We start from the raw sequence: 27,066 nt of genomic DNA on the forward strand, positions 1-27,066 counted from the left end.
ATCGATTAGTCGTTGATTGTGGGATTGTTAAACGTAAATGAAGATCAGTTCGCCGACTCACGCAGCTGATTGCTTGGAGCACGATGAAGCTACTTCCGAATTTTCCACTTTTGATCGAAAAGATATGCTGATACACGAACAGTGAATGCTTTGATAGTTCAGCTTACTTAAAATTCGTATAAAAAGCGAGAGCCACTCTTTTACGGAAACAGCTCGTTTGCACTGATGAAGCTGAATAAAAAAATATGGTTTGCCATTCAGCTGTGATAGCCTTCCGGCACATATCTGCCACGCTAACCGGAGGAGGTGCAAGGACAGATACTAACAGGTTGCCAAGCTTAGGCAAAAGCAGTCAAGATGCAGTGTTTGGGTACCAAGCGTGGAACCTCTGGTCAGCAAGTATGCGCTTTAACTACTGAGCTACCTTAAGCTGATTTACTGAAATTGTGTGCGGCCAACTCATTAACGCAAAACTGCTTATTGTTGCGCGCCAATTCACATGGTCAGACAGAAAATATTTTACCAATTTACATAACTAATGCAGATAATGTATTTCACGTTCCCAGGCGACCAATCTTGAAGTAAGCCCCAGAGCTCCTGTCTTTAAGAGGTAGATTTCCTCCAGCCGGTCAGAGGACAGTATTCTTGAACTATTCACGCGGGCCTTGTGTGTTGACATAGTTTCCCGTTAATTGCAGTTGCAATTAGAATCAGTCGAAGGTATTCATATGTATTGTAAAAAAATGCCACATGTATTCTGGCACAGAATACTTTCTGAGACGGCCTTGCACTTAGGAGACCTCATTGAACTGGAAAAACTGTCAGCGCTCCTCAGTGGATGAAGATCCCCAAGAATAAGATAGGATTACCTCGAGGGCCTTGCCAGTTGAAGTGGCTCAGTCACGTCCATTAGCTGTTGTTGCTGCTCTGGCTTTTGAAGTAGTTCTTGGAATCATTGCCTTGCTACTGCATAACTGGTAACCTCACTCTCTCACAGAGTTTTTGTACTACCGAATAAACCCACTTGATTGGACCCCTATCAGTTAGACTGACATAGCTAAGGTAGGTTGGCTGATGCCTTATATTCATACAAGAACCAAGACAGGCACTGCTGGATGCACTGGTGGCAAAGAGAAACGCTTTATAACATTCCGTCATCATCAAGAAATTCGTCGTGATTCTTTGTGTTCTTGTTACTCGTGGAGACTGTTTGACCTAAACGCACGAGGCCACTGCAATGAAGAAATGATACAGGCAACGGGAATTCTCTCAGAGCCTCACCGATTTGTTACAACTGACATATACAGGCATATTGCCAAACGCTTTGCTTCAGAATTTTGGACCTTCTAATCGACTACCAGTGTTTTCGTCTGTGAAGGATAATAGTGAACTAGTTCCATGTTGGTTACAGAAAACTGACTGAAATAAAACATTTTCCATCCTCCCGATTGGTGACTTTTTAAAGGTTCGAACAGATGTATCTAGTTTAGTGACTTCACATGGTATCTGGTCACCTGCAAGACAACTTGCAAGAAAGACCTCGAAAAACTGCATACGCGTCGTTTCGTGGGTTTCAAGAATTTCACATAATATTGTACAGCTTTACCGATAGACTAAATACTGTTCAACTTTTGGCGGTTCTAAACAAACGCCGCGTTGGACGACGCCACTGCTGCATAGGAGCAAACAATATCACTCGCAAAACTTGTGCATCGTGTTTGAAGAAACTAATCCCAAACCGCAATTCAAAGAAACGTCGTTTCCTGAAGGCCAAGTGAGCTATAAAAAAGCACAGTATCCAGCACCAGATTAGAAAGCGATTCAGAGAGCGGATAATAAACCTTTCTAGACCGATAAACTACAGGACTCTTCAGGTACCACAACAGTGGAAATCATTACATTTATCCTCCAAAATGTTGGCGCAGTTGATGAAATTTTACCGTAAAGAGAGATTATAAGGAACACCTTTGAATAAATCGCCTTTAAATTTGAACGGTTGGGTACAGTACTTCAGCGAATCACTGTAAGAACGTCAATGCCCTTCCCAATGCACCTGGCATACTTCGAGGGCTAGAGACAAAGTAATGGCGAAAACCCAACGTGTGCAATCACCGCAAATATAAGAATTCCAGGCTGCAGAACCCAAAATGAGGCAACCACACCGCTATACGTCACAGACAGGGAACAGACACTTGAATGTACAGCAAATGGCTGTGAAACCCAATGGTGATGTTCATAATAGCATCATTTGATCACCTATGGTGGCGTACTATTCTCCAGTTACGTAGTCACTAATACAACTTGAACTACTCTGCACTACTAAATGCTTTTTGAGCCCTAAATAACTTGAAAGGTAAAATAGAGTGTGGTGAGTAAAGTGGCAATTTCAAAAGTCACATTTGGGCACGCAGCGCTCCATTTTATCCAAGTAATTCAACTTTCCCAGTGAAGCTGTGGGTTATGATCCGTTGGCGCAGTCAGTCAGCCGCGTACGATTTTTGACGCTCATCGTCACACTGATATTCATATTTCTAGGAAGGTAGTTAATGCTTACTCTTTTACTGAGAAAATACCACGTTAAACATACTGCGGAGTTAAAACGCATATGGTTTAATAAAAATCTACCTTTATTAAGCGAAGCAAGAGGGGTTCTAGTAGCAAAGGACATTTCGATCTGCATATGGCTAGCCTGAGGAGCAAAAGCATCGTGGCAGTATGTTGTCCGGAAGAATACTGGTTACGGAGAAGAAGGAAATAGATCTTCGTCTGCGTTTTCATACAGTCAGCAAGGAAGAAGCCGAAGGGTAAGTTACCTAATGGATGATGAAGTAATAAACTCAGTTTCAATCTTGGTGGTGGTCAGAACGACGGGCAGGTGGAAGCAATTGTTTCAACCTTTGCGTCTTGCTCTTGTCTAATAGACTTTTCGGAGCAACCTGTGGCTGTTAATCCACACTCGCTTGACGTCATCTGTATTACATTTATGGTCACTGACCCTAATCCTGCATGTGGTAGAACACAATGTATATTTGAAACTCTCGTTTTCAGAGGTCCTGTGCCTCATGTTGTGCTAAGACGAAACTTCCAAGCTGAATGGCAAGAACTAGTTTTTTGAAATGTTAAAAACAGCTTTTCATCTGTGAGAGTTCTCCAGCTGAACTTAGCACTTCCTTCTACCTTCACTGTCAGACTCCGCCGAAGAAAATCTAATTGCCTCAAAAGACGCCCTTCAAGATGGTGCTTTAATTTTGTATATGTGATCCACAGCCAACTAGTTTAAACCCCAAACACCATAGCTGGCGCAAATGAGCACTCGTCGAACTTTTAATTCACTAAGTTTTGTGAAAATTATCCAGGTGATCAAAGCTAGTGCTCATTGTGTCAGTGCGTGGCAATGTTCCGTTGCAGCAGTCCCTTCCCCCATGAGAGACCGTGCCTGGAGCAACGACCTCTGTTTTGGAAGATGCATGCTCTCAGTGGCACATACATATTTTTTTAACTTTATGGCGATGACACAAGTGAACATGACAAATATGGACAAATAAATCCAAGCAGCACGAATTGATGACTTCAACTGTATGGTCCAAGTCACGTAGGGTGCAACATTCATTCCAGTCTTACATGTGTTGTTTGTTTGTGGACCTCCGGTAGTGTGAACCAGACATGGAAAACAGGTGGTAGACACCAAATGGCCATACCAGGCACGGAGTGCTCGTTTGCCAAGTTGCATAACATAAGATCCACTGAATGAAACACAAAATAAAGGCGTCTTATTTGCCATGTTTCTTTGAAATAAAACAGATATAACAAACAGCCATCCTGGTTTCCTGACCTCTTGAGACGGCACAGAATGTTCATCCAGATAGCCACGTCCGGAAAAAGCTTGAACTGAGCTTCACAGTAGAAAAGCACAAAGATAATAAAATTACCACTGCAGTTTTCATTGGAAATTCGCGCTTCTCATTTATACTACCAAAATTAGCAAAGAGTATGTATACTATCGTGTCAGCTGGTAAGTAAGAGAGGGGGAGAATAATCGCAGCAGAATAGCTTGTCAGATAACACTTACTGGCTAGCATCCCAACTCAAATATCTTCAGTCTATCGCAAATGTAGTTATTTCATGTAAACGGCTCAGCCCGTAAAAATCTCATCTACATGAGGAATACCACCCCTTATCGAACTTATTCTAGTCAATTAGGATCTCTGTGAGATTTGACGATAAGTGTCAAAAAGCTTTCAGATTTTTCACTAGTAATTAGGTTATACCATCGATGATGTGCAATTTCGCCCCAACCAAATAGTAAATTATTCGGACAAGCTGATCCATCAAAGGACTTTTTAAAAGTGAAGCGGTGTGTTTACAACTTGGCTTATAGAATGTTTCCTGATACAATTTTTAGTGTGGTATGATTTTCAAAACTGCTAAACAGGGCTTTTTCTGTCATTTTTAAGACTGGAAAAATGGGATTTGAGAGGTACGCAGAAAAGAAACCTATCCACTTTGAATCGTCTTCATGGCTTTAGGTAAAAAGCTTCCGGGTGAAGACCATCGCCGCTACTTAAACTATCACTAGGCTGTTCATTCTGTGGGAGCCCGTGTATTCCATTGGGTCTAAAAGGGGGTACGCGGGCTAGTGTGGACAAAACTAGCCAGTATCTTATTGTACAAAGCGACTCGTTATTAATCCATTGTCAAGTTGCCCGAATATAATGTTTAGTTGTTTGTGCATTTGACACCGCAATTCTCTAAGCTACTGACTAAGTGGGAAGCTTCTCCAATCTGGCGCAAAACTCCATCGGTTGCGGTGTATATTACACAGTATCCAAATTCTATATCTGTACGGCGTTTCACAAAAATGTACAAAGGTGCCTTTTATTGGACTGCAACTCGTCACAGCGCACTGGACAGGAAAAACGACAAACGGTTCCTGTGGCGTTTCAAATAAAATAAGCTTCATTAAACTTCCCATAGAAAAGAAAGAAAAGCTTTCACGAAGAGCGCAAAACATCGTTCAAAACAGATCATGCGAACTTAGGTCGATTACTGCCCAAATATTTTGGTGAAACCGTCCACATAACTTGAGCTATGTTGTACCTTTTGGTTTGCTTCTCATCTCCGTTTGGATATGGAGGTCCACTGTAGTAAAAATTTAACAGCAATCCAAACTGCAAATAGGATAAATTGTTACAAAGTGTTTTTCAATCGGGGCTCAAACGATCGTCCAAAATGTAGGACAAACGACCGTATACAAAACTGAATTTCCCAGAATTTATGCTACACACGGACAATAAGTAGAACAGTTGGATATTCTTCCACAATAAAAACTCAGGGGACAGGCTGATTTTGATGTATTTCTGTCAGATAACTTTGTCACGAAAATAGCGGCCAAAATCTAGGCTGCTAATTGATGTTTATGGCTTGGTTAAAAGACTATCGCAAGCCAAATTGAAAACTAGGAAGCTTGCTAGCCATGTCGAAAAATATCTGTATCTGTATGTGCACATTACAACCCTGTTAGGTATGCTCGTAATATCAGTTTTCGTTTAGCCCAAAAAGGCAGAATTCCAGCCAGCTCAGACACAGTGCGTGTGGAAAAATTAATGAAACGCGAGATTGCCATCTCAACAACTTGCGTCTGATAGCCTGATATCGTCTTCCAATAGGCGGCTAATCTTGCCCTGTTAATCTATAAACGTACAGTTTAAAACCAAAAGGCAAAAAACTCCAGTTGCTTTGTAGTTTAAATTAAAGATGGCAAAATAAGGACACGCGTGCCCTTAAGCGATTGTCAGCTTGCAAAGCAGAAGGCAGGGCAACCTCCTAGACTTGCATTCTATCTAAATTGATCTGGCATTGACTAGATACAGGCAGAAGGCTTACGCGAATTTCGAAATGCATTTTTTGAAAAGACTATCTATAAATTTTAACTTATTGAAGAATTTTCTAATTTGAAGTCGGAATCCCATTTTTTTATGTTGATTTGTTCCACACGAGAATGTCCAGAAACACTGTACGTCTGTTTCAATTTTTGTGGGTACAACGAGCAGTGGACATCTTGCCAGTTTTTGAAGAGATTCAATTTAAAGTTTTTTTTAAAGTTGTATAACGTTCTAATGTGTTATGTTTTGTAACTCAAAGTTTCAATAAAGATTTTATCCTGAAGTTGGATTTACTTTATTTCTAGAAAACCAGAAGCCATGTGTCGTTTTGTTAAATACGTTGGCACTTCGTGCAATCAAGCAAACACTGATGAGAAATTTGTCTCCCACCAGATGTCCCTGCTCGTAAGGTGAGACGATAGAAGGAAAGCAAGCTTTTACGGTCTATTCCTGGTCCATCTGGCTTTGCTACCACTTACTGCCCGAGTGAAGAAAATGTTATTAAGACCCTCAACTGCCGTACTTCATTGCACAATTAAAAGAAAGTGACTCTTAACATTTACCAAAACGCCCACATACACCGGAGTGATATATAGGTAAAAGTCACGAATGCCTAACCACAGGACTTGGTCGTGAGCGACCAATGACCTACTTTTATGGACGAAGTGCAAAACACTGAAGTATCCCAGTTATTCAAACAGGATCAAACCAGTCGTGGAGAGCATGGCTCTTCAGTAGTGAAGAATCAATTGATGTGAGAAGATTCCGCAAAACAACAAACCTCGCTTTGTGCGATTTGAATTTTTGTCAATAGTAGAACTGTGTTCAACTATAAATTACGTCCTCGCGGCAAGTTTCTAATCGCAGATAGGAGAATTGTATCAACTAAAGGTAATGGAAAGGTAACGTTTTAAGCTTGGGCTGTCTGTACCCCGTAATTGTAAAATTTACGTCTCCTTTGGAGAACGCCCACTATCAAATGGCGCAAGTAATAGCAACGTTTCATATGTACACCATCATCTCGCTGTAGTCAGCTGTCCTTAATAGAGTTTTGAAAGCTGGCTTGCATACAGATATATATTAAATTTATCTGGATTTGAAATTTTTAGGAAAACATTCCTCGTGAAGCATTTCAAAATCAAGTGATATTCGGTACCTGAAGGAGATCTAAATGATCGAAACTCCTGTTGCTTGCCAGTTTAACTGTTTCACTATTGACAATACTCAGCAAAAACAACGTATGCTCACCTTGTAAAAGCACACGGCGTTTACTCTGTTGATAAAAATTCTATTAGCAGAGCGCAACTTACTGTGATGAGCGCAACACCGTAACTGCACAGCAAGAAAGGAAACAGGCTGATGCCCAAGATCTTTTAACTTATTTCTTTATGAATATTTCCGTTAGGTCATTTCGAATATTCTATTATATGAAGACCTGGTATGTTCAAGATTACGGTACTTCTAAGAGCAGAATTTTCTTATAGGGCAATTTTTGTGGTTGATTTATGTTAAATCTGGTAGACTTGACATACGGGTACATTAGAAGATAGCTATTTTTTACGGAACTGAATATAAATGTCTAAATTGATCAGGTTTTACGCTTTAATATACCAGTTCCCATGTTTTGAGTCAATGTGATTTGCAGCTGAACGATTTCTCCTTACTACCATCCATTTGTTCAACTTTGCATTGCGATGAAACAACTGCATTTGCGTGCAGATCTGAAAGATGCGTATATGCAAACAATGAGATATCGTTTTACATTTTCATCCCGTGAAAAATGCGGAAATCCTGCTCCCTTGTAACACAAGTTTCTTCAAATTCTCATTAAATTTAGTTCATATTGCTGATAACAACAATCGGCACAAAAGAAGATTAGAGTTCGAAGTGAAAAATAATAGCGATACTAATAATATGGGAACCAGAATAGTTAACTACATCTGGATAGGATGGGGTTCCGATTACGTTAACAGCTAAAGATTGGGTTTTTCTAAAGACAGGTAACATTTGCAGGTCAATTTCCAGTATTTTAGCATGGGTTACCCATCACCAAGTTAGCAGCGCGTAAAATGTAGCGCGAATAAGTGTTAAATGTTTAACACGTAGTTAGACTATTATTCCTTAGTGTGAAAGCCATTGTTTTCATAGTTGCGTGACTCATAACCAAGACTAAACTCCACATTTTGAAGCACCTTGGAGCTCCAAAACTGTAAAACTCCTAAATATTTTAAGAAATAAAAGAAGTAGTAGAAATTCCCTTAGCAGTTTGACGTTTAACTCATAGTAAGTCAGTAGTATATTCCAGAGACTATTCCGTACACCAAAGTCGGATGTTTGTGCAATGCAAACTGAGTTAACAGGAAGTTAAATAAAATACCTAATCTTTTATAGAAGAAGGATGAGAAACATACAACTGTCATCAAATCTTTAAGCTTACCACTGCTTAGTTTGTACTAATGGCCGGTTGAAACTTGTTAACAAAATCTTTCAGTATCCCATAGTTGTCCACGTGACCCAAAACGATGAATTCAATAGCAGTGTCCTGGGGGTTAGTAACCCCCTTTAGAAACTCTTGGGTAAACATCGTATTTCTGCGATCGAAGACCTACTGAGAGTGAAAATAAAAGTCTAACTATACGTGCTGTACAGTGCACTGTGGGCATTACCAACACGAGTAAAGATGATACCCGAGGAAATATGGTGCTGGTTTCCGGACAAGTAAGTCAATCAAAATTGCCGTCATGACGGGAGCAGTGTAATTAATTGTCCTGGATATATGGCAATGCAATGCAACAGGTAAACAAACAAAATGAAAAAGTTTAAAACGGAGTCAGCCGCATAGAAAACTTTTCGGTTTCCAACCCAAAACGGAGTTTAATGACTTTCGTTCCTTGGCCGATTAGGTTGAATACGACATCAAGAATCACGACAAGTTTCATCACATATCTGCATGATACCTTGAATATGTTCAAAACAGCCACCTGAGACCCAAGACGAACATATATGAACAAGCAAATGCATGATGGAATCCCAAAGTGATTTCTTCTCATGACAAGAGGTAACTTTTCCCCGACTTTATAAATTATCGTCTATGAAAGTAATAGCAAAGCGCTTTCTAGTATACACTTTGCAAATTACTGTTTTATAGTTATTTAGTATCCTCAGCAGCACGGGTTTAATGTGGCCGGATGACAGATCATTTGGCAGCAATGACCGTACTAGAGATGAGCTGATAGGTGCTGATGGTTGCGCTACGTTTTATGTCAACATTGTCCCAGCGTTACATCACCTCAGCAACTAAACGGGATGCGATGCCTTTTTTCGAAGTCATGGATCGTATACTTGAAGTCGTTAAGGCAGGGAGTCCCCACAATTCATATTCCCAACCGATTTTTATTTGAGTGGAAAACTCTCATTTGTTGTGGATTTCAGGAAAACAATAGTTCTTGGTCACTTGATGTGTGCACAAAAAGTCTTGAAGAAATGCGCTTGGTGGCCATGGTCTTGATCGTATGATACTGATACGTTTCACAATTCTCCATCCATACTTGTTTCTAAATGTTTTCATATGTAAACTGCATTTTCTATTTCACAACTAATCAATGTAAATCATCGTTTTGCTGGTGCATAAGACAGGCTATAGCCAGTGTCGTGATATTCAGATTAAGCTGTACTTCCGGTTTGATTGCTATTGGTCATTATTAAAAGAACAGCAGTGTCTATAGTAACCATACTTCACATGATCGCGTGTCAACGCTGGGATGCGATGCTGCATGTAGCCAAAAAATGGTTTACTTTAAAGAGATACGGTTAAGAAAATGAAAGCTACTCCATTTGCTTTAGAGTTTGCGTTGGACAGTATTTCATATAATTGCCTCATTAAACGCTCAGCTCTGATTTCAAATTTTTCCAAGACGGTGAATTTTATGATTGCTCATAATAAAATACTTTGTGCTGACAAGTGTACCTGCCCCCTAGAGGCACCTGGGTTCCTGTGATAAGAAAGAAAAGCACATCATTTTATTTAAAAATAGATAATTGCTATAATAAACATTACTTCAACCTGTGTAAATTGGTCAGATTTATCCTTCTAAATACAACGTTTTGGGTAAAAACATCCTCGCCATCTACCAGGCAGATCTTACCGTGTAATAATTTTTGAGACCACCCCGTTGAACTAGCAGCTTAGGTCTAAATAAGTTATACCAGAAAAGTTCTGCGATAATATTGTATCACGCTGAGCTACAAGTACTTCGCTGTCGGTTGTAAGCTGAGGTAAAAACTTATATCACCCAAAATAAGCTAAGTGAATTGTGCGCAACCAATCAGAGATAAAGCTTAACACGTAGAGGCAAGCTCCGAAAGAGGCATTTAAAGATCTGACTGGGCAAGGAGTAGGATGTTACCCACTCGAGTCGAGAACTACTCCTTGAAGGGTGCAACAAGATAAAAAACTTCGGAGTGCCTGGCACGCATGTCGATTCATTCTTGCAAATGAAAACAAAAGCAAATCACAACTGCTTTGTCTAGCGAAGTTTTTTCTTATCTTATAAATACCTAAAAATAAGCTAATTGCATTAAAAATGTGTAAATTCTTAATTTATAATCTATCCATCAAGCTAAATTGATCTGGGTCTAAAATCAAAAGTAATTTGCACCTGTTTGATCTTTATATAGACTCATCAGCGGTGTTTACCTCCGGGGAGATTCGAACTCATAACCTTCTATACATTGACTGAAGATTAAATCGTTCAGCTTCAGCTGGCCTCAATTAGCGCTAATTAGCGGCAAGATTTTAGAGTCCTTATGTTTGGATGTTACTCGGGGAACGTAAACATTCGCTATCGGATGCTAGTGTCACAGAAAACATACTGGAAATTACAATTGAAATCACACAACCCACCAGTTTGGAAGTTTTGATTGGCCGTCAGGTAATTATCATCACCATATTCAGCGAGATATTCGCGTGCTAGATTTCTACTTGTAAAATCAGTGAGATGACTGTTTATAAGGAACTTCAAATGATAGTGGGATGAGCTTGTTATTTTTTCCGACAGCCTCCATTTACTCGTCTACCAGACTCGAAAACTTGGGCGGATTAAAACCTAGCAGAATTTGGAGGGCGTTATTCACACTTTCCTCGCCAGGCAACTCGTCCAGTTGTCATGGTGACAAGAAAGATCGGTGAACTACCTTGCCAACGAATTCGAAGACGAAACGCCCAAAGTCACAAATAGTAACTTAGACCCGATGGTTCCTTGTGGGCGTTTTTGCAGCATGACAGCCCAAGTCATCGTAGCCAGTGTTAATTTGGATAATCAATTATTAATTAATCGATAATTAGTGTTTCGACGGATGCGATGATGATTGGCATTATTCAGATAAACACTGAGGATTACAAGCTCACGTAGAAAGAGAGAAAACTTCTGTGCTGACGTCAGTATGACGATATTTGTGAATTTTCAGTTGAGGTTTCGTCCTGTCAGGGAAGCCGTCCTATGTTGAAAAGCCGAGAAGCATTGTGCAAAAGTTTCGTCTTTGTTAGGAATATTCAGAAGTGTGCACTCGCAAAGCTCGGGGATTTTGATCTATACGTTGTTCAGAAGAAAATTTGCAGTGAACGAGTGAAACCTTCATTTGAGAAGCCTGTCAATGGGTGACCACGTGATTTGGGTTCGGTGATTAGAGGATGAGCGACCCCATACCATGTCTGGCACTAGTGACGGAATCGTCAAATTTTCAGTCACTGGTTAGAAGATGACGAGTTTGGAACTCCCTAGAGTTTCATAATCTGTGCAAAGCTGATGATTCCCAACGATGACTAAGTTGCTGTACAGTGCTTATTTGCTATTCAGCATAAACTGGCTTCACTGACAGGAGTGAATCTCTATTGAATATTAACTAATCTCTTCACATTACTTTGAACCGATAGACATCCCAGAGGAAGGATACTTTCACTGCATGTGTGATACTTCCTTCCGAGAAGGTAGCACTCGAGGAGTCAGTCAATACGTGACAACCTGATGTGGTTCCAGTGATTGAAGATTGCTGATGCTGTCTTGTTTAAGTGAGAACCTGATCACAGTGCTGTTCAGTCATTCGTGGTCAACCGGTCGAAATTTTACGAGTTGAAATCTCTTGGAGTTTCGTTGGATGTGCATTATGATAGATAGAAGTTTCTACCAGGTTCTATTTAATATCTGGTGGTTGATCGGATGGCAGTTGATCTGTTCGCCGAGCTTGGAAATCGGCTCGCAAACGTTACGTCCCCAGTCGAAGAGACATCGTCAGTGCGCAGTTGAAGTGAAGGAAGTGGACGGGCAGATATTCGGAAAGCACAAGCATTGTGTTATTGGTCGGAACCTCTGAAGACTTCGTAGTGCTTGTAAACGTTGTCTTCATTAGAAAGAGGGTTTTTTAAAGAAGACCTGGTTGCACCCAAACAGTAAGTCCCAAGAACGAATGCTTGTACCGTCTAAACTTTCAGAAACAGACCATAACTTGGTAGCAAACGTTTGTACAGATTTTAGGTCAATTACCTGCGTATTCTTATGTTCCCCGGGATGATCGACGTATACCTAGTTACTAAAACAAAGCAGCAGCTGGTAGCTCAAATAAAAATAACCCCAATCTCACCCTGTATTTTCAGAAGGTGCTCATCCAAAAATTAGATATTCACAACTGTCACAGTATTGATTACACTACAGATGTTGTTTTAGTTGCTTTCTTGCGGTACATGCACAACAGGCCCAAAAGAAAGGATCACATGGCTCACAGGACCCAAAGGACCAAAAAGTGTGGTATACAAAACGTATACAAAACGTGTGGTATACAAAACAAAAAAGTGCTCTAAAACCGCAGATCTTACTAGCTGCTTTAACAGGGAAATTTTATAGATGTTACGTGGTGCATGATTATATATAAGACTCACCAAAAGTTTGTCATAGTAACACCTGGGCCGCACAGAATACATTTAGACCAGCTACATCAATTAATTGATGTCTCCAAGTTTTCATTCGGTTAACTCATGTTAGTTTGTTCATCTAGTCACGACCAGTGCTTTCTTCAAAACCATTAACTGTGGTGTCCAAAAGGCTGAGCAACCGAAATTGGCCCAAAGTGACGTACAGAATGTTTTCATCAGCCTTGTGAATACTACTGTATCAAGGGAATATAGTGCGCTAGCTTGACCATTGACTAAACTGGAACAAGAGGCAGCCCTCACACAACATATCATGTTGAGTAATATCCTAAACGACGGACCCATTTAAGTCTAATGCTTCAACTTTATTGTAAAAAACAAATAGGCTCATAAGGAAAATAGATTCGCGCTGTCACGGAAAAAGAAGCATTTTTATGCTTCTTATGTTGCATTTGCACAAAAGATGGCATAGTCAAGTGTCCAGCGGTGCTTAGTTGGTTTTCGCAATCATTCTGAAGCCATTCAACATTTTCAGACTGTCATCGCGCATGGTGCCCTTAATTATGATAGAAACCCAAGCCTTGTGTGCCTGGAGAAAACTGGGTGTGTTTTAAGGTGTTACCATTCACCTTTACTTGAGTGCTTTGGACGAGCTTCTGAAAAAACCTGGAATTCTTTCGCTGGAAACCAATTGAAGGATAAGCTAATTATTACAATGTAGAATGCGCAAAAAATGAATATCCATGTGCAACAGTCTAAAATTCAAGTAGGCATATACAATCCACCAAGTCGGGATAAACTCATTTGTGCTGGGAGAGGAAGCGATATACTGAAGAAGTTTGACAGTTTCAAACAGATTTACAGCGTTTACCTCAAAAGTATACTTGTGATAAATGGTTGAATTTGTTAGTCGTTTAACGAATGACCACAAGTTTGGGGGTTCGGAAGTCTCTGAGTTTTGTGAAATATGCACTAGTGATGAATCCCAATAAGGCCTTCAGCACATATCGGCCTAACTGACAACTCAAGATCTTAGTTGATATTAGCTAATTTTTTTCTTAGCATAAATCACCATTTGTCTTTTCCCGTGTATGTTTTACTGAGAAGACGTCATCAGGCCATGACAAGTTAAACATAATGTTGACGGAAACTCTGAGACTGCGTTCACCTGATGAGCCCCAAGAGGAACAAAACTGGTCATGGGCTGTCGAAGAGTTTTCAGGAACCTCGTGAGTAGTGTATTGCGTCATCATTTGGAAGATCAGATTCTACTTAAGGAAACAGATGTTCATATCTGAATAATAGAAAATTCAATGTGCGTTGACTAAAGCATACAACAGTTAATATCCATCATATACATCAAATCGGCTCAAGATGATGGCCATCACTGCAGTAAAGAAGTTAATTCTTTGCTGATTCGCGTAGAAAATAACCGGACCTTCGTCTATCTGGGTAGAAATAACGAATCAAGTCATCATTTTCCATTGAATATCTTACCGAAAGTAAAAAATGAAGATTCCTAGTAATCAGACAAACAGCCGACCAGATTCATCACCGCTTAGCCTCAAAATTCTCTAGCTTATGCTTAGCTTTGAGTTTTCTTTTTCAGAACTTTGGCCACCCACGGTTGCCACTGGTATGTACTAAATGAAGTAACCTGAAGTTTCATGGTCCCCGTGCCATCCATAATTCCCGATCCATATCTTGCTGGCTCAATAATCGTTGGTGTAGACAACATTGTTACGACTAATGTTTGCCAAGCTCGGGGTCGCTCGGCGGTTAGGGCGCAAACTTAGTGACAGAAAGGTGATAAGTTTGAAGCCAACTTCGGTATCTCGACTGCTCCAGTGTGGTCTGGGCAACTTGGTGGTAGTTCAGCCCTCATGCTTCCTTCGGGCGGCGTGACAGATTTTATTGCTGAACACTTTTTATCGTTGATAGTCAACAAACGTGTGAAATGCCACTAAGCTTTGGGCCGAATAGCCAAACAAAATTAGCCATCAGAATCCCATTTGACATCACTGTATTGTCTAGAACGCTTGAGATTTTGATGGAGTGAAGTCTTTTTGTTTGTGTGGATTTTATTACCAACATCTTGGGTTAAGTAAAACGCATGCGACTTATTCTGGAGACGTTCTTTATTTGATGCAATTTTTGGCACTATGCAATTCTGCTTCTCGTTGGCGTGTTCGCAACAACAATGTAGGATAATAACCTGGTCCTAAAATCGACTGAATTATTTTGTCGTAGTTCAACATGGACCGTTTTTGGAGTAATAAAGCAGAATTCAAGCAAAAGTACAAAAGCATCAGACAAAATGATTTTGGTAAAAATGATCTGACAGTATTCAGACATGCTGTCAAACGCGGGGTATTTCTAAACTTAGCGTTTGAAATCGAGGTCATGCAGTCTATATTTAACTAGTTTATCACTTGTAACTCATTCCAAAAATCATCTCACGTAGACAGAGGTTTCAAAACATGCTTCGCATGAATGTCGCTGTATTGGTATGCTCCTATTTTGTGAGGATTTCTTTTGGAGTTCAATTTTGCTCATATCCAGTGGACTAAATTATTGCTCCGTATGTGCGTAATAGGATCAGACAGCCGATTATTGATCGTACTCTTTCAAGCTCATCGACAGCTCGTAGTTCCCATATTGCAATAAAAATTACACATTTTTCCACCACCGTCTTCACGCGCGCATCCAATGAGTATGAACGAGGGACACAGTCCTTCAATGGATACCGCATTTAAAGAGTTTTCAGTCGGTTGACTTGGGGTTTTTCGGTTTGCAACTGACAATTTAGCACAACCAACCAACAAGGCAGTGTTTTGGCTTGTTTGTCTTACAGAAATAGTGAAGGAAGAAAGTGAACGAAGATTCGTACAATTATTGTTTGAATGAGGAACCACAAAGTGACAATCAGCCTTTTAATTAAGCTGAAGTTTTCCTACGTAGCTCAAAGCAAAATTTAAACGCCAGCAGCACACGTGAAAAGCATTGATGTGGTACCTTTCTAAATAAATTATGGTCGGGTTTGACGGCTGACGGTTTTTCTAGTCAATACGTTAACCTCTATTTCTCACAGATGGTTTTGTCATCCAGAGTTTAGACTCAAGCAATGGTAGCCCTGTAAAAAGTATTCTGTCCTTCTTTAATAAAGTACTTGGCAGTTTGTCCTCATAGAAGTGCACATGAGCGATACTTCTCAGGCGAGTTTCGGTTTTGCCCCATCGGTTTGTTTTGACGTGCCTGAAATTGAGATAACAACTTTGACACTTCAAAGGTCCTCCGCTATCGGAATATTATTTGCACTTAGCCAAAATCCCGGAAAGAAAATCTCTTTTACAGCCTTAAAACAATTTTTGGAGTTAGACATTCGCGACTGCGTTTGTGGACGTTTGTTTATTGCTCACTCTCAACCACTTCGATTATGATTATGCCGGTGAAAAAGTATCTGGCTCAGTTACTTTCCTCACCTACACAATTCCTTATGTATCACCTAAGTAAGCGACGCAGTGCCTCACAAATGAAAGACTATTTAACCTTGAAACATATTAAAAGTTTGAAAGCATTTGAGCGGTTGTGAACTGTGAGTTGCGAAAAGACTTAATGAATGCTCTGAAGGCCACTAATGGCTTCTGTTTAAATGGCATTTTATTTGGAATGCTTAGTTAGTATGCTACCAGGCCAAAGATTCGGCAAGTTTAACAATGGACAATGATTAAGCAAATTTAGTCATCCCTTTATTGCACTTGAACAGTTGGAACTATGTACCAGCATGTAAGGAGGAGTGCTGCAGAATAATGTGTAGTCAGTTATTCGCCGTAAAACTAGAAATTACATCTTGGAGGTATCGACCTAGTTTTGTACGTCGGATAGTGAGGTGATAGCTCACCTGCTTTGAACATTACAGGATTAATACATAAAATTTGTAAATTAGTCAGTAATTTTTGGCTGAGGATTGCACATTGAGTATGCACACAGAGATGAGATAAAATGAACTAAGGCGCATCGATTAGCGTTTTGCATCTTTCTGGTGTATTGCCGACTTATGCATGTGACTCACCAGTCAGCTTTCGCACAGCACACACCTTGTGTGTGAGAAAAGTCAGGCAAATCACCTTGTCTAGGCTTTGCAGTCGTTATACCTCAGGCACGGATGTTTAAATATTTATCAACAAAAAGGATTTTTTAGTAATTTTCACAATCTTTGTGCGGCATCTGTCCTCCAGAAATATCACATACACTTTATTTACATAGTTGTCTATTTTGTAAAATTCGCTATTCTATTAGAATTTAATAAAAGCTCAGCAATAACTGCATGTCGTTGGAATCAAATATCTAATTTCTGGAGAAATTCGCTACAACTGTTCAAATTTTGTGGCATTTTTAGTCCGATGAGCGCTTTCACAGGTAGACGTTAAGAATGAGGTGTTAGCGCCTTCCAGTAAGAGGAGGAAACCCATTTGCTGTGAGGTTGCTTATTGTCAGACACAAACTAAGCAGCTACGCGAAATAAACATTTTTCCTGCAGAGACTTTGGAAAGTGAATGTTCTCACTCGTCCTCTGAAACTTTCCTGGACAATCCTTGACCTAAAAAACAGTAAGCGAACATATATTGGTTCAGTTATTTCCGCAATAACCTTCATCTTTTATCAGATGCGGGGGCGGGGCTTGGACACCAGAACATGCTTCAGTTTTAGTAAACACCGTTCACCAGTATGCTCATGGTTTTGCGAAAGCTTATTGGGTAATATGGTGATCGAGCAAAATAAGCCCACTGCGTTTCGTCAGTCGCCATCCTGTCTTCCTCCAAGTTGTTTGATTGGTCGCCTTGGGATTTCTCTATCACCCAACAGACATCTGTTTTAACATATTGAATATGAATTATTTGATAGTCCAGATTTGTCATACTGACCAGTTAATATACTTTCTGTGGTCAAGCCACCCAACAGCGAGAGGATCATCTCCCTCTATCTCGTTGCTGTTGTACTGTACAGGTGTGTTTTTAAAGTGAATGGTACTAGCCTAAATTGTCGGAAGGTTGGCAACTTATCGAGTTTTGATTAGTGGAATAGTCTAACCGTATTTACCATAAAGTCGACTCTCTCTTGGCGGCGCATCCAAAAATGAACTACTTAGCTTCCACGGCAATACGCTGAAGCAATATATGCCTTACTATTTGACGTGACAGAGTACACTTTCAAAATATTCCGCAGCTTCGCATGTCATTTCGGGGGAAAGCTGTTTCAAATTGTACTCTTTGAAAAATACAAATAACCTTTCTATTAATTATAGGATTATTTCATATCGTATCTTCCTAGTTTTTCAAGCGCTTTTTGCTAAAAAGCTTGGGATAATATATTTTCTTTAGGCAAAATCTTAGTACATGGCCTTCTGCTGCATCAAAAAGAGGTAATCTAAATTAAGTTTCTATCCAGCCGCACCTACACCTTTAAGAGACAAGCAGTGGTTTTCAGGTTTTGCAGAACGCCTGCTTTAAAATTTCGGGAATAAATGCGTCTTCTGATTAATCTTTGTCACGGAGTAGAGTCCGGTGTAGGTTTTTGAGCATTGGTCATTGCAAGTTGGCTGGTCTTATATAACGACAGCTATCTACTATTTAAGACTCATGTAGGTCACCAAAGTGATGATATCTGTGTACGCTATACTTATGAATTCACCAAACCTCTCACTTGTTCTTTTCCCCAATGAACGCACTTTGAAGTGATATCGAAAGAGCTAAACAACTAGCACTTTTCTTTTGGGCTACATGAACAGTTTTCCCATTTTGTGACCTTCAGATAACTTGGTTTAGCACAAATTAATTAGCAGCCACACACTCCGATTCCTACGGGGGAGGCTCAAATTGCTTATGTATCATGTATACGCATTGGAGGTAACCAGAACAATTTCTTTGAGATTCTCTTCCGTAAATCCACTTACGCCGAAAAATCTAAGAACAGAGCTAAGCTCTGAGGTCTAATCGGGAAACTGGCACTCTGTATTCTATGGGTCTTCAAGAAGTTTCGAAACCACACTTTCCGTCTAGTGCCCACAGACTAAACCGTTTTGCCATGGGTGGCTGATAGACAAAATAGAGCGCTACGAATTCTTTGGGGTTTGAGCACTCTAGTTAGTCATGGCCAAACATAGGTCAGCTGCCATATTCAGTGCTCCTGATATCGCTTTATTTATCAATACATCATGTTCTGTGTTTGAAAACTGCATGGTGAAAATTGCCATAAGTTTGTGTTTTATTTGGTAGGCTCTGTCTTTTGTGAATTGGTCAAAAGTGAGTTTTAACCTCCGTTGAGTCTCTCGTGGAAACCAAATTGAGTTGCAAATAAGTGTACTTTTCGAGTTTTAACCAATTCGCGGATAGCAAAGAAACCGGCCTACGTTTGTCCGCCATATAAGGAGATTAATTTGCAGGCGCAATCAATCTGCATTTATTCCAATCACTACAGCGCACCTTTTTGGCTACAAAATTGCTTCTCAGTCTACCAAATTTGAGCAACGATGCCGGTTCCAGATCTTACTATGGTTATGCATTTCATATTTCTCTATAGTTAGCCGGAGGACGATAGACCAATGCCACTGTAATTTCCTTTGGAAAGAAAAAAACATCCAAATGAATTTAGTAGCAAGATTGGGAGATTGATTCTGTCACATTTTCAACAAGAGAAACGTGGTTAATCCAGGCGAATTGTTTCGCGCCACCTACAGGGTACCATGTAGAATCCAAGTATTGCTCCAGCGGCTTTGTATGGCTACGCTCAAATCATCAACCGAGTGACGTTAATGCTTATCTCGAGTTTGCATTGCAACAAAAGGCATCCATTCCAGTTACTCACTAGTCTGCCATACCATTTTACATCATTCAGTCAGGCTACAATATCACTATTTGTCGTTATTTTATCCGCTGAGCATATAGCAACCTAAGAAGAGATCCAGGAAATATTACCTCCCGCTATTCTATGTTCTCGGTGGCGCTATTGAAGTATGAAGTTAGCAAAGGAATTCGTTTGCTCTGGTGGTTTCTGTACAGATAACAGTTTGCAGAACATTTTGTTACGTTTAAATTTAAGGATTCTGAGGAGGTCTTGTGTCAGCGTCCTCGCAGTGTAACGGTATCGCTGTTGACTGTCCACTAAATTTACTATTAGAACATTCTAGTAAATGTTATGTGAATTTATTTTCTTACGGAAAAAAACTAGGGTGTATTTGTTCGACAAACCCGAACACTAGTTAGAGCCTTGAAATGCCGTACTTTTCTGTTTCAGCTGGCGGGCACCAACTTTGAATCCTTATCTGCGATAATGATGATTTATTGATAACTACATTGCAGTTGGCAATTCATAAATTAACCTTTACTTTCCTTCAAAGCAGCTTGCCGCACTGACATTCCTAACGATATTTTACATCAACGAAGCCCTCCGTAATTGCATTTCTTCACATGTGTCAGCAAAATAATTGTAGAATGGATTGTTCAGACAGCCCAAACTTACGAAATTTTGGCTCTCAACATCCCAGTAAGAGTTTGGACTACTATGGAAAAGTTGATGCAACGGTTTATGACTGAAAGAAAACAGTCACGCTATTTGATAACCCACCCCAGCTCCACCTAATTAGCAATTCCCAACTAAACATAACAGAAAGAATGCCGGCAACAATGACATTGATGTGGTTTACTGAAATAAAATTTCGACTAAAATGCACCCGCTTGTGATTCGGCTCTTCTAATCACTTAGTTTAATAGTTAATGGAAGAAAGAGTCGTGGTAGCTAATTCCCGCACTCTTCCAAGACATTGCAAGTCGCAAGCTCACAAAAGCTTATCACTTTTGTTAAATTGCTAGTTGCATGACTTATATATATAGAGATGTAGGCCTACGTAAAATGTAAATCTATGACAGTTTGATACGAAAGCTTATCCCCAATTGTGGCGTGGTCTGGCTGGTCGGATTTAATATGAACCTGAGTGCACATATGACTTCTTAAGACGAAACTGTTCCGTGGCTTCCCGAAAAATTAATGCCTGCTAATGCCTTTATCCTGTGCCAGAGGAATCTTCGTACGTCCAATTAGTATTGCACAACAATAACTTGATGAACTCTGTTAATCCTCATCTGTCAGTCGTAGATCCTTCTAACTAGGGATGATTGGGATTTCGAAGACGTCATTCAGAAACTATTGTTTTCTCATCTTGCGTTAAGCTTGAACTGACATCGACTTTGACAACTACAGATGTGCATTTTCTAATGTGAAATTGTAACATTTTGAAAGACAGTTCCCGATAACTAGACGTAAGCTGCCATTTGAAGCTGTTGTTGAGCACACTCACCCACTGGAGCCGTTCAAAATGAGTCGATTATGAGCACTATTCCACGTGGCCGCAGAGTCATCTGTGTTTTCATAAAACTTACACCTTTGTCGGAATAAAGGAGTGCTATCCTATGGGGGAACGGAACTTCCTTCTGACAGGATACTCAACTTTTGCGATTGCTGAAACTAATCGGTCGTTTGATATCGGTTTCATTTTCATTGAGATGTATAAGATGGGCGTAATCCTCGAGTTTCCATCAACCTTATTTCCTGGAAGACCACAAAATTTAACGCAGCTGACAAAACACACTCGCATATAAATGAAGTTGATGTTAATGAAACATTCAGGTGAATCTCCGCTACACATTATAAACGTGGAATAACGCTGGTATTCAGCTAAGGATTCCGATAATAACAACTTAGTTTGCAAACAAGCATAGTTCAGCACAACTATAACATAAACGCATTGAAAAAGAACCACGAAATGGAAATCATGTCGAGCAGTAATGTCTTGAGGTAGTATCTGTTCAGTATATCACTGCACTCAAAACCACTCAGCAGGCTTCTACTCTACAAACCAGAAATACTAAATTCAATACAGAACTCTGATAAAACATTTGGGTTATAGAAACTTTATGAATGAGTTCACGTCTACCCATTGTAAGAGAAGGAAGCCTAACATGAGTAGTCTTCCACGAAAACTGAGCGATTTCTACGATTTGGTAGAACCAAGTGTGATCTCTGAGGCTTTATGGAATTGTTTTGGCACTGGATGTAGCAATTCCTCTGGCATGTATACATACCTCTTGAGTAGGGGCAGAGTGGTCCCAACCAACAAGCCACCATTTGGCTGGCTTCCTTAGTGAGTAGGGGCAGAGTGGTCCCAACCAACAGTATATACATGTATTCAGCGGTGATCTTCGTTTGAATTCTGGTAAGCGAGGTGTAGTTCTTGTAAGTCGGACCGATGTGAATTGTGTTTAAACACCTTAGAATATGTACGGAAATCATGTAGACGGTTGCGAAAATACCGAGCCAGAGAAAACCATAAAACACAACCAAATGATCAAAGGTGGAGTAAATCCGTGAAAGCTTGTTTCACATTTTCAGACCATCAACTACAAAAACCATTTAACTGACCGGTTTCCAAAGTCATTACATTAATTTTCGGGTCTAACTCTTGGTTTTACTTAAATTTTATCTCGGATAACACACTACCCTTTACGGGTTAGTGGAAATACTTTATCTATACTGGTTCAACATAACGAAAGGTAGTTTTCGCCTCTGAACAATATTATAATCCTTGTATAATGCCAGCCTAAAGTGAACAGCAGCTTGGTTTGTAACTAATCTTTCACCTCTGCACAACTTTTGCTCTAGTCAAACCGAATGAGGACTGATGGGCTTTACCCGACCAGACACCATCTTTCGGGTGGGGCCTGCCGCAAAGCCCTGGACTTGGATTTGAGGCGAACCCATTTCGAGTCATTTGGTTGGGTATGTGTATATAGATGACCGGAAAATATTCCCGTTTCGTTATTTGGTCCAGTACTTTAATCCAGTTACAGTGAGCGGGCAACAGGGAGGAAAATTAGGGTTAACTGGAGGCGAAGAAGGTGATTTGGAGACTGACGGAGTAGAAGATTTAAAAAGGGAGAACTTTTGATGCTCCAAAAAGAAAGGCTGTACGTAAATAAACCACTTTGTTCTCTCCGAATGAGCTCTTCCCCAACGTGGTGAACGAGCACCCACATGCTCGGCTAATTCTAGAGCGAATAGAATGTGATTTTGCAAGAGGTTCCTTCCAAATTAGCGGACAGATAACCGTTTGTTCATCAGTTTAGATTAACTAATTGCCTTTCTCTCTCTGTGATATTCCAGTGTTAAAAAACTGACAGGTCTCAAACTCTCATGGAGGCAAGCACACACGGAGGTCATCAGGCGCGGATACATGTTGACTGTTGCAAGTTTATAGGCTCAAAGTGGTTACCAGAAATTTCGCTTGCAAACGGACCAAGCTGACTGATTTATGGTGTGCACTGAAAGCACGATACGTGTTTTTATTTACAGCGTCTGCAGCACAAATGACCCCGACAACTTCGCTGTGCAAAAAGTGGCTGAAATAAAATAGTAGAGGAAAAGTAAAATCTACCAAATAAAAAGCATATCGTACGGAAACAATGTTCATTTTAACAATTCTCTACAGTATTTCGATACTTGCTGGGCTAAAAATTCAATATTATCTGATCTGAAAACCATAATAAGGGAGAAAAAACAACTCAGAAATCGTTTGCTTATTATGCAAGAACATCTGACACTAAAGTTCTGATTGAACATCTGAAACGTATTAAACTTGTCAGCTCCTCACAGAGTAACCGAATAGAAAAAATCATTTTTTGTAAAGTGCGTAAGCGCAAATTTGAAATGAATTTGAAGTGAGGAATATGAAATAAGAGTCTGAACGGTAGAGAAGGTTAAAGATGTCAGTTTATTCCAGTTTCTGCAAAAAACAGCTGAGTGCATATGGTTGATAAATACGCGGAGGTCGGTATGGAATGATAGGTAGAAGTTAATCAATCTGAAAGACGTTTTAGTGTGTTCAACTCAGAATATGTTGAACTCAGTTTGCTTGATTAGTTTTGGGACTTATAGCGCTCTATATTTTGCGATATGGCAAAAAATGGCATACTTTGCACGATAGAATACATTTTCTGTACTTTATGGGACATGGCTGCGCCCACACCTCAAAGTCTGTTCATCCTGGTTCATTTTATCTTCTGTTCCTTGTGCTATTCAAACTGTACCCATCAATATACAGCCGCGTCCCTCCAAGGATTCTGGTATAAGAATAACTGAAATGAGTTCGCCATGTGGACAGAACAAGCCGTTGAGTAGAGCCAAAAGGGACCCAAGAATGTCCACAAAAATGGTGTTCCATAATATGGTGTATTCGCAGAGTAGAACTGCGTTCGTTTCGGTTCTACTGTATACTCCGTTGTTCTTACAATGTGTGTAGTGCATGTATACAATTGGAACTTTCGAGAAATCTAACTATTGGGTAGAATGAGGGACCTTGCAACAAACTCCAAACAAGTCTATCATCCAGCTTTGGCCATTTTTGTTTCCCATCTCACCGCGTTCTTAGTTGAACATGTAGTGGCATATTGCTGCCGAAGTGTTTTGTGAGGGGGATAGAGCGGGTAAAAAAAGTACGTGGTAAAAAGTTGGTTCTGTTACGTCTACATAGTACACTTCTGCTGAAGCTCGGCTACCAAACGTTTTGAGAAATCTTACAGTTTTCCTGAGGGAAAAAACAGATTTGACATTTACGATCCCTGCACTGGTGCAGTTGTCCTGATGATTCTGGAACAAAGAAAATATAGGAAGCATGAGCCTCAAGAGCCACTCCTAATTTCGTTCACCTTCGGATGTGCTCTGATTTGAATCACGGACAGCCAAACATGTCGGAGTGACGGGGCAAGGGCGTTACCATTGCTCCAGTAGCTCACAATGAGCGTATCCAAATTATCACATCTGAAAGAAAAATTTGTTCACACGCTCATCGCTCAAGCGTGAACATTTCCGTCTGTTCAGAAGGGATAATCCACATGCCTCTAGCATGCGCTGGTGGGTTGGTGGTAACACGCCCACCTCGCACGTTAGATGGTTAGGTTTCAGCTCTCAAGAGATGCACCGCTGATGCGTTGTAATACGAATAAATCCCATTTTGGTGTGGACTCACCAGAATAGTCGTGTCAACACAGGATAAGAATTGTAATGTGAATGCAAATCCAACCAATCCCTTCCACAACTCAGTAGAGCAGGTATAAATTTTGTAGTTCCTTGTATGCTTTTTGTAGAGAAAACTGTTTGTCACATAAAAGCCAGTATGATTTTGTTCTGATTGTAAGGTCTAAATTGACGGTGGAATAGCCCTACTATCCTTTTCTATAGTCGAATATTATAGTTTGAAAGAAAACTTGTAAAGCATTTGTTACCTTCTACATATCTGATTCTATCCTTATACAGCAACCAAATTTGAATGTAGTTGATTCTGTTTCGTAGATTTTTGTACCGATACTAGGGTAGGCTGATGACATATTTTGCAAAAAGCTGGTCTCCGTTGATTTGATTCTCGGTGATATAATATGAAATGCCTCAGGGAGAAAAGAATATCACTCACATGACCTTTTGCCAGTAAAGTAAATTTTCGCCTTGTCACAGGAGAGCGGAAAACGATCAGAAGACTGATTAATTGAGTAACTTCAGTTTGGTCACAGAAATGAACAGTTGAAAAGTCGATCGAGTTTTGAGGCAACAAACTGAAGTGAAATCAGAAGTATCTCCTAAGAGTTTGCCAGTTACTGTGGTCGGATACGGAGGAAAATTAGATAGGTTCTAGGCGTCGTTCTTCCGGTCAATTAATTTTTAGCCGAATTGCTAAAATTCAATCCCGAGAGTAGGTTGCAATGCTTATGTCACTGAGTGGTAGCTAGACAGTACTTCAGGTGGATTGCTATGGTTTCGTACCGGTTAATACGCTGTGAACCTTTGCGTTATCCCCGTCGTTCATGATGTGAATCGTAATCAACCACCCTAAAACTTTCGCCGCGTACCTTGTATTTAGTGCATGTCCATTCAGCGAAGAGCCTTTGATTGGTGCCTGAAATTCTCCTGTACTCCATATGGTCCTTTTTTAACCTTCATTGTGATAATTATTTTTGATGTCCAATTACATTGCTGGTTTTTACTATATGCATATGAGTTTAAAAGGAGACAATCGCAACCTTATTGTTAGACATTGCGCTTGGATCAATGAAACTTTCGCTGGAATTTAAGTATATTTCTGCCGGCTGAAAACCGCCGCCCCTTTTCTATTGTTATGAACCAGTAACAACCGTTTAACTACTTGTGAGGCGTTATCCTTGGTTGCTCGTATACGTCGAGTCAACACACAAACCTACAAAGGCTTCACCTGCATCTGAGTTTGTTTGCAAAGTCGTGTGAATTCCTGATTGAGTTCATTGGGGTTTTGTAATGAGGTTTATGTTACAAGCAAAGAACATGACCAAATCAGGAGGTGGAAAACCTATGCTGACTACTACTAAGCATATCATGATTTGAGAGGCTTTGGCAGACCACAGATCTTTAGTACAACTCTGCCCTCGCTCTATACGGTTACGTATGCATCTTACATACCTATAAACCTCAACATTCCTCCTAAGCATTATTGACGCGGTAGTGTTACTGGTCGATAAGATTGTTCTTATTTGAATTATTGTAGAGCAACCCTTATTTAAAATGACATTGACTGTGTATTTATCTTACTTTTTTGGCAAGATATTACGCTTTAGCGTATTTAATGTTTCTTACTTGGCAATGAAATTCCAGGCTCTAGGTTTGTTACAAGCTATATTATGTGATACTCCAGCTTTGTCAAGAAATTCTCTGAAAGGGGTTCCAACGTAAGCAATTGTTTCTTCTTTTTGTAATACTTACCTGTCCATTTCGAAAATGCAACCATTTAAAACAAACGGTCTTCTTCACCTAATTCTCCAAGCACCGATTTGTTTGTTGTCACTGTGGAAATTTAGTGAATTCTACCTCCTTATTTTGCCGCCGAACATTTTCAAATATGCGGGTTTAGAGATCGTGGTTGGATCCTTATGCATGCCGGCGCGTACCGGGTAAACACTGGGTTGCCGAGTTAGTCCACCACTTGAAGTGCAACGTGTCCACTGAGAAGGCCAATCAAACTGAATCGATAGGTCTCTCGCACGGATTAGCAATGCTAGAAGTGGGGATACGATAGTATTTCGAATAGGTTGGCTCTCCGAGTCAGCCTTTAGTCTTACCATGCATTTAAACGAACTTCGTGTCTTTTACTTTGTTTTCTCAAAATTCACAAATGTGGAAGTAAACGGAACC

The 27,066-nt window shown here is 40.1% G+C and overlaps 1 protein-coding gene across 1 annotated transcript in view; it reads left to right on the forward strand.

Moving 5' to 3' along the window:
* Positions 1 to 2,715: 2,715 nt before the first annotated feature.
* T265_10974 (hypothetical protein) overlaps positions 2,716 to 27,066 on the forward strand; it is a gene marked incomplete at both ends in the record, with an annotated part of 59,787 nt that continues 35,436 nt past the window's right edge. The window contains one exon of the mRNA XM_009177503.1: positions 2,716 to 2,804. Within this exon, the coding sequence (XP_009175767.1) occupies positions 2,716 to 2,804 (89 nt within the window). The remainder of the gene's footprint in view (positions 2,805 to 27,066) is intronic.

The sequence above is a fragment of the Opisthorchis viverrini genome, assembly GCF_000715545.1.
Source record: "Opisthorchis viverrini unplaced genomic scaffold opera_v5_434, whole genome shotgun sequence".
In the NCBI taxonomy this organism is placed as follows: Eukaryota; Metazoa; Platyhelminthes; class Trematoda; order Opisthorchiida; family Opisthorchiidae; genus Opisthorchis; species Opisthorchis viverrini.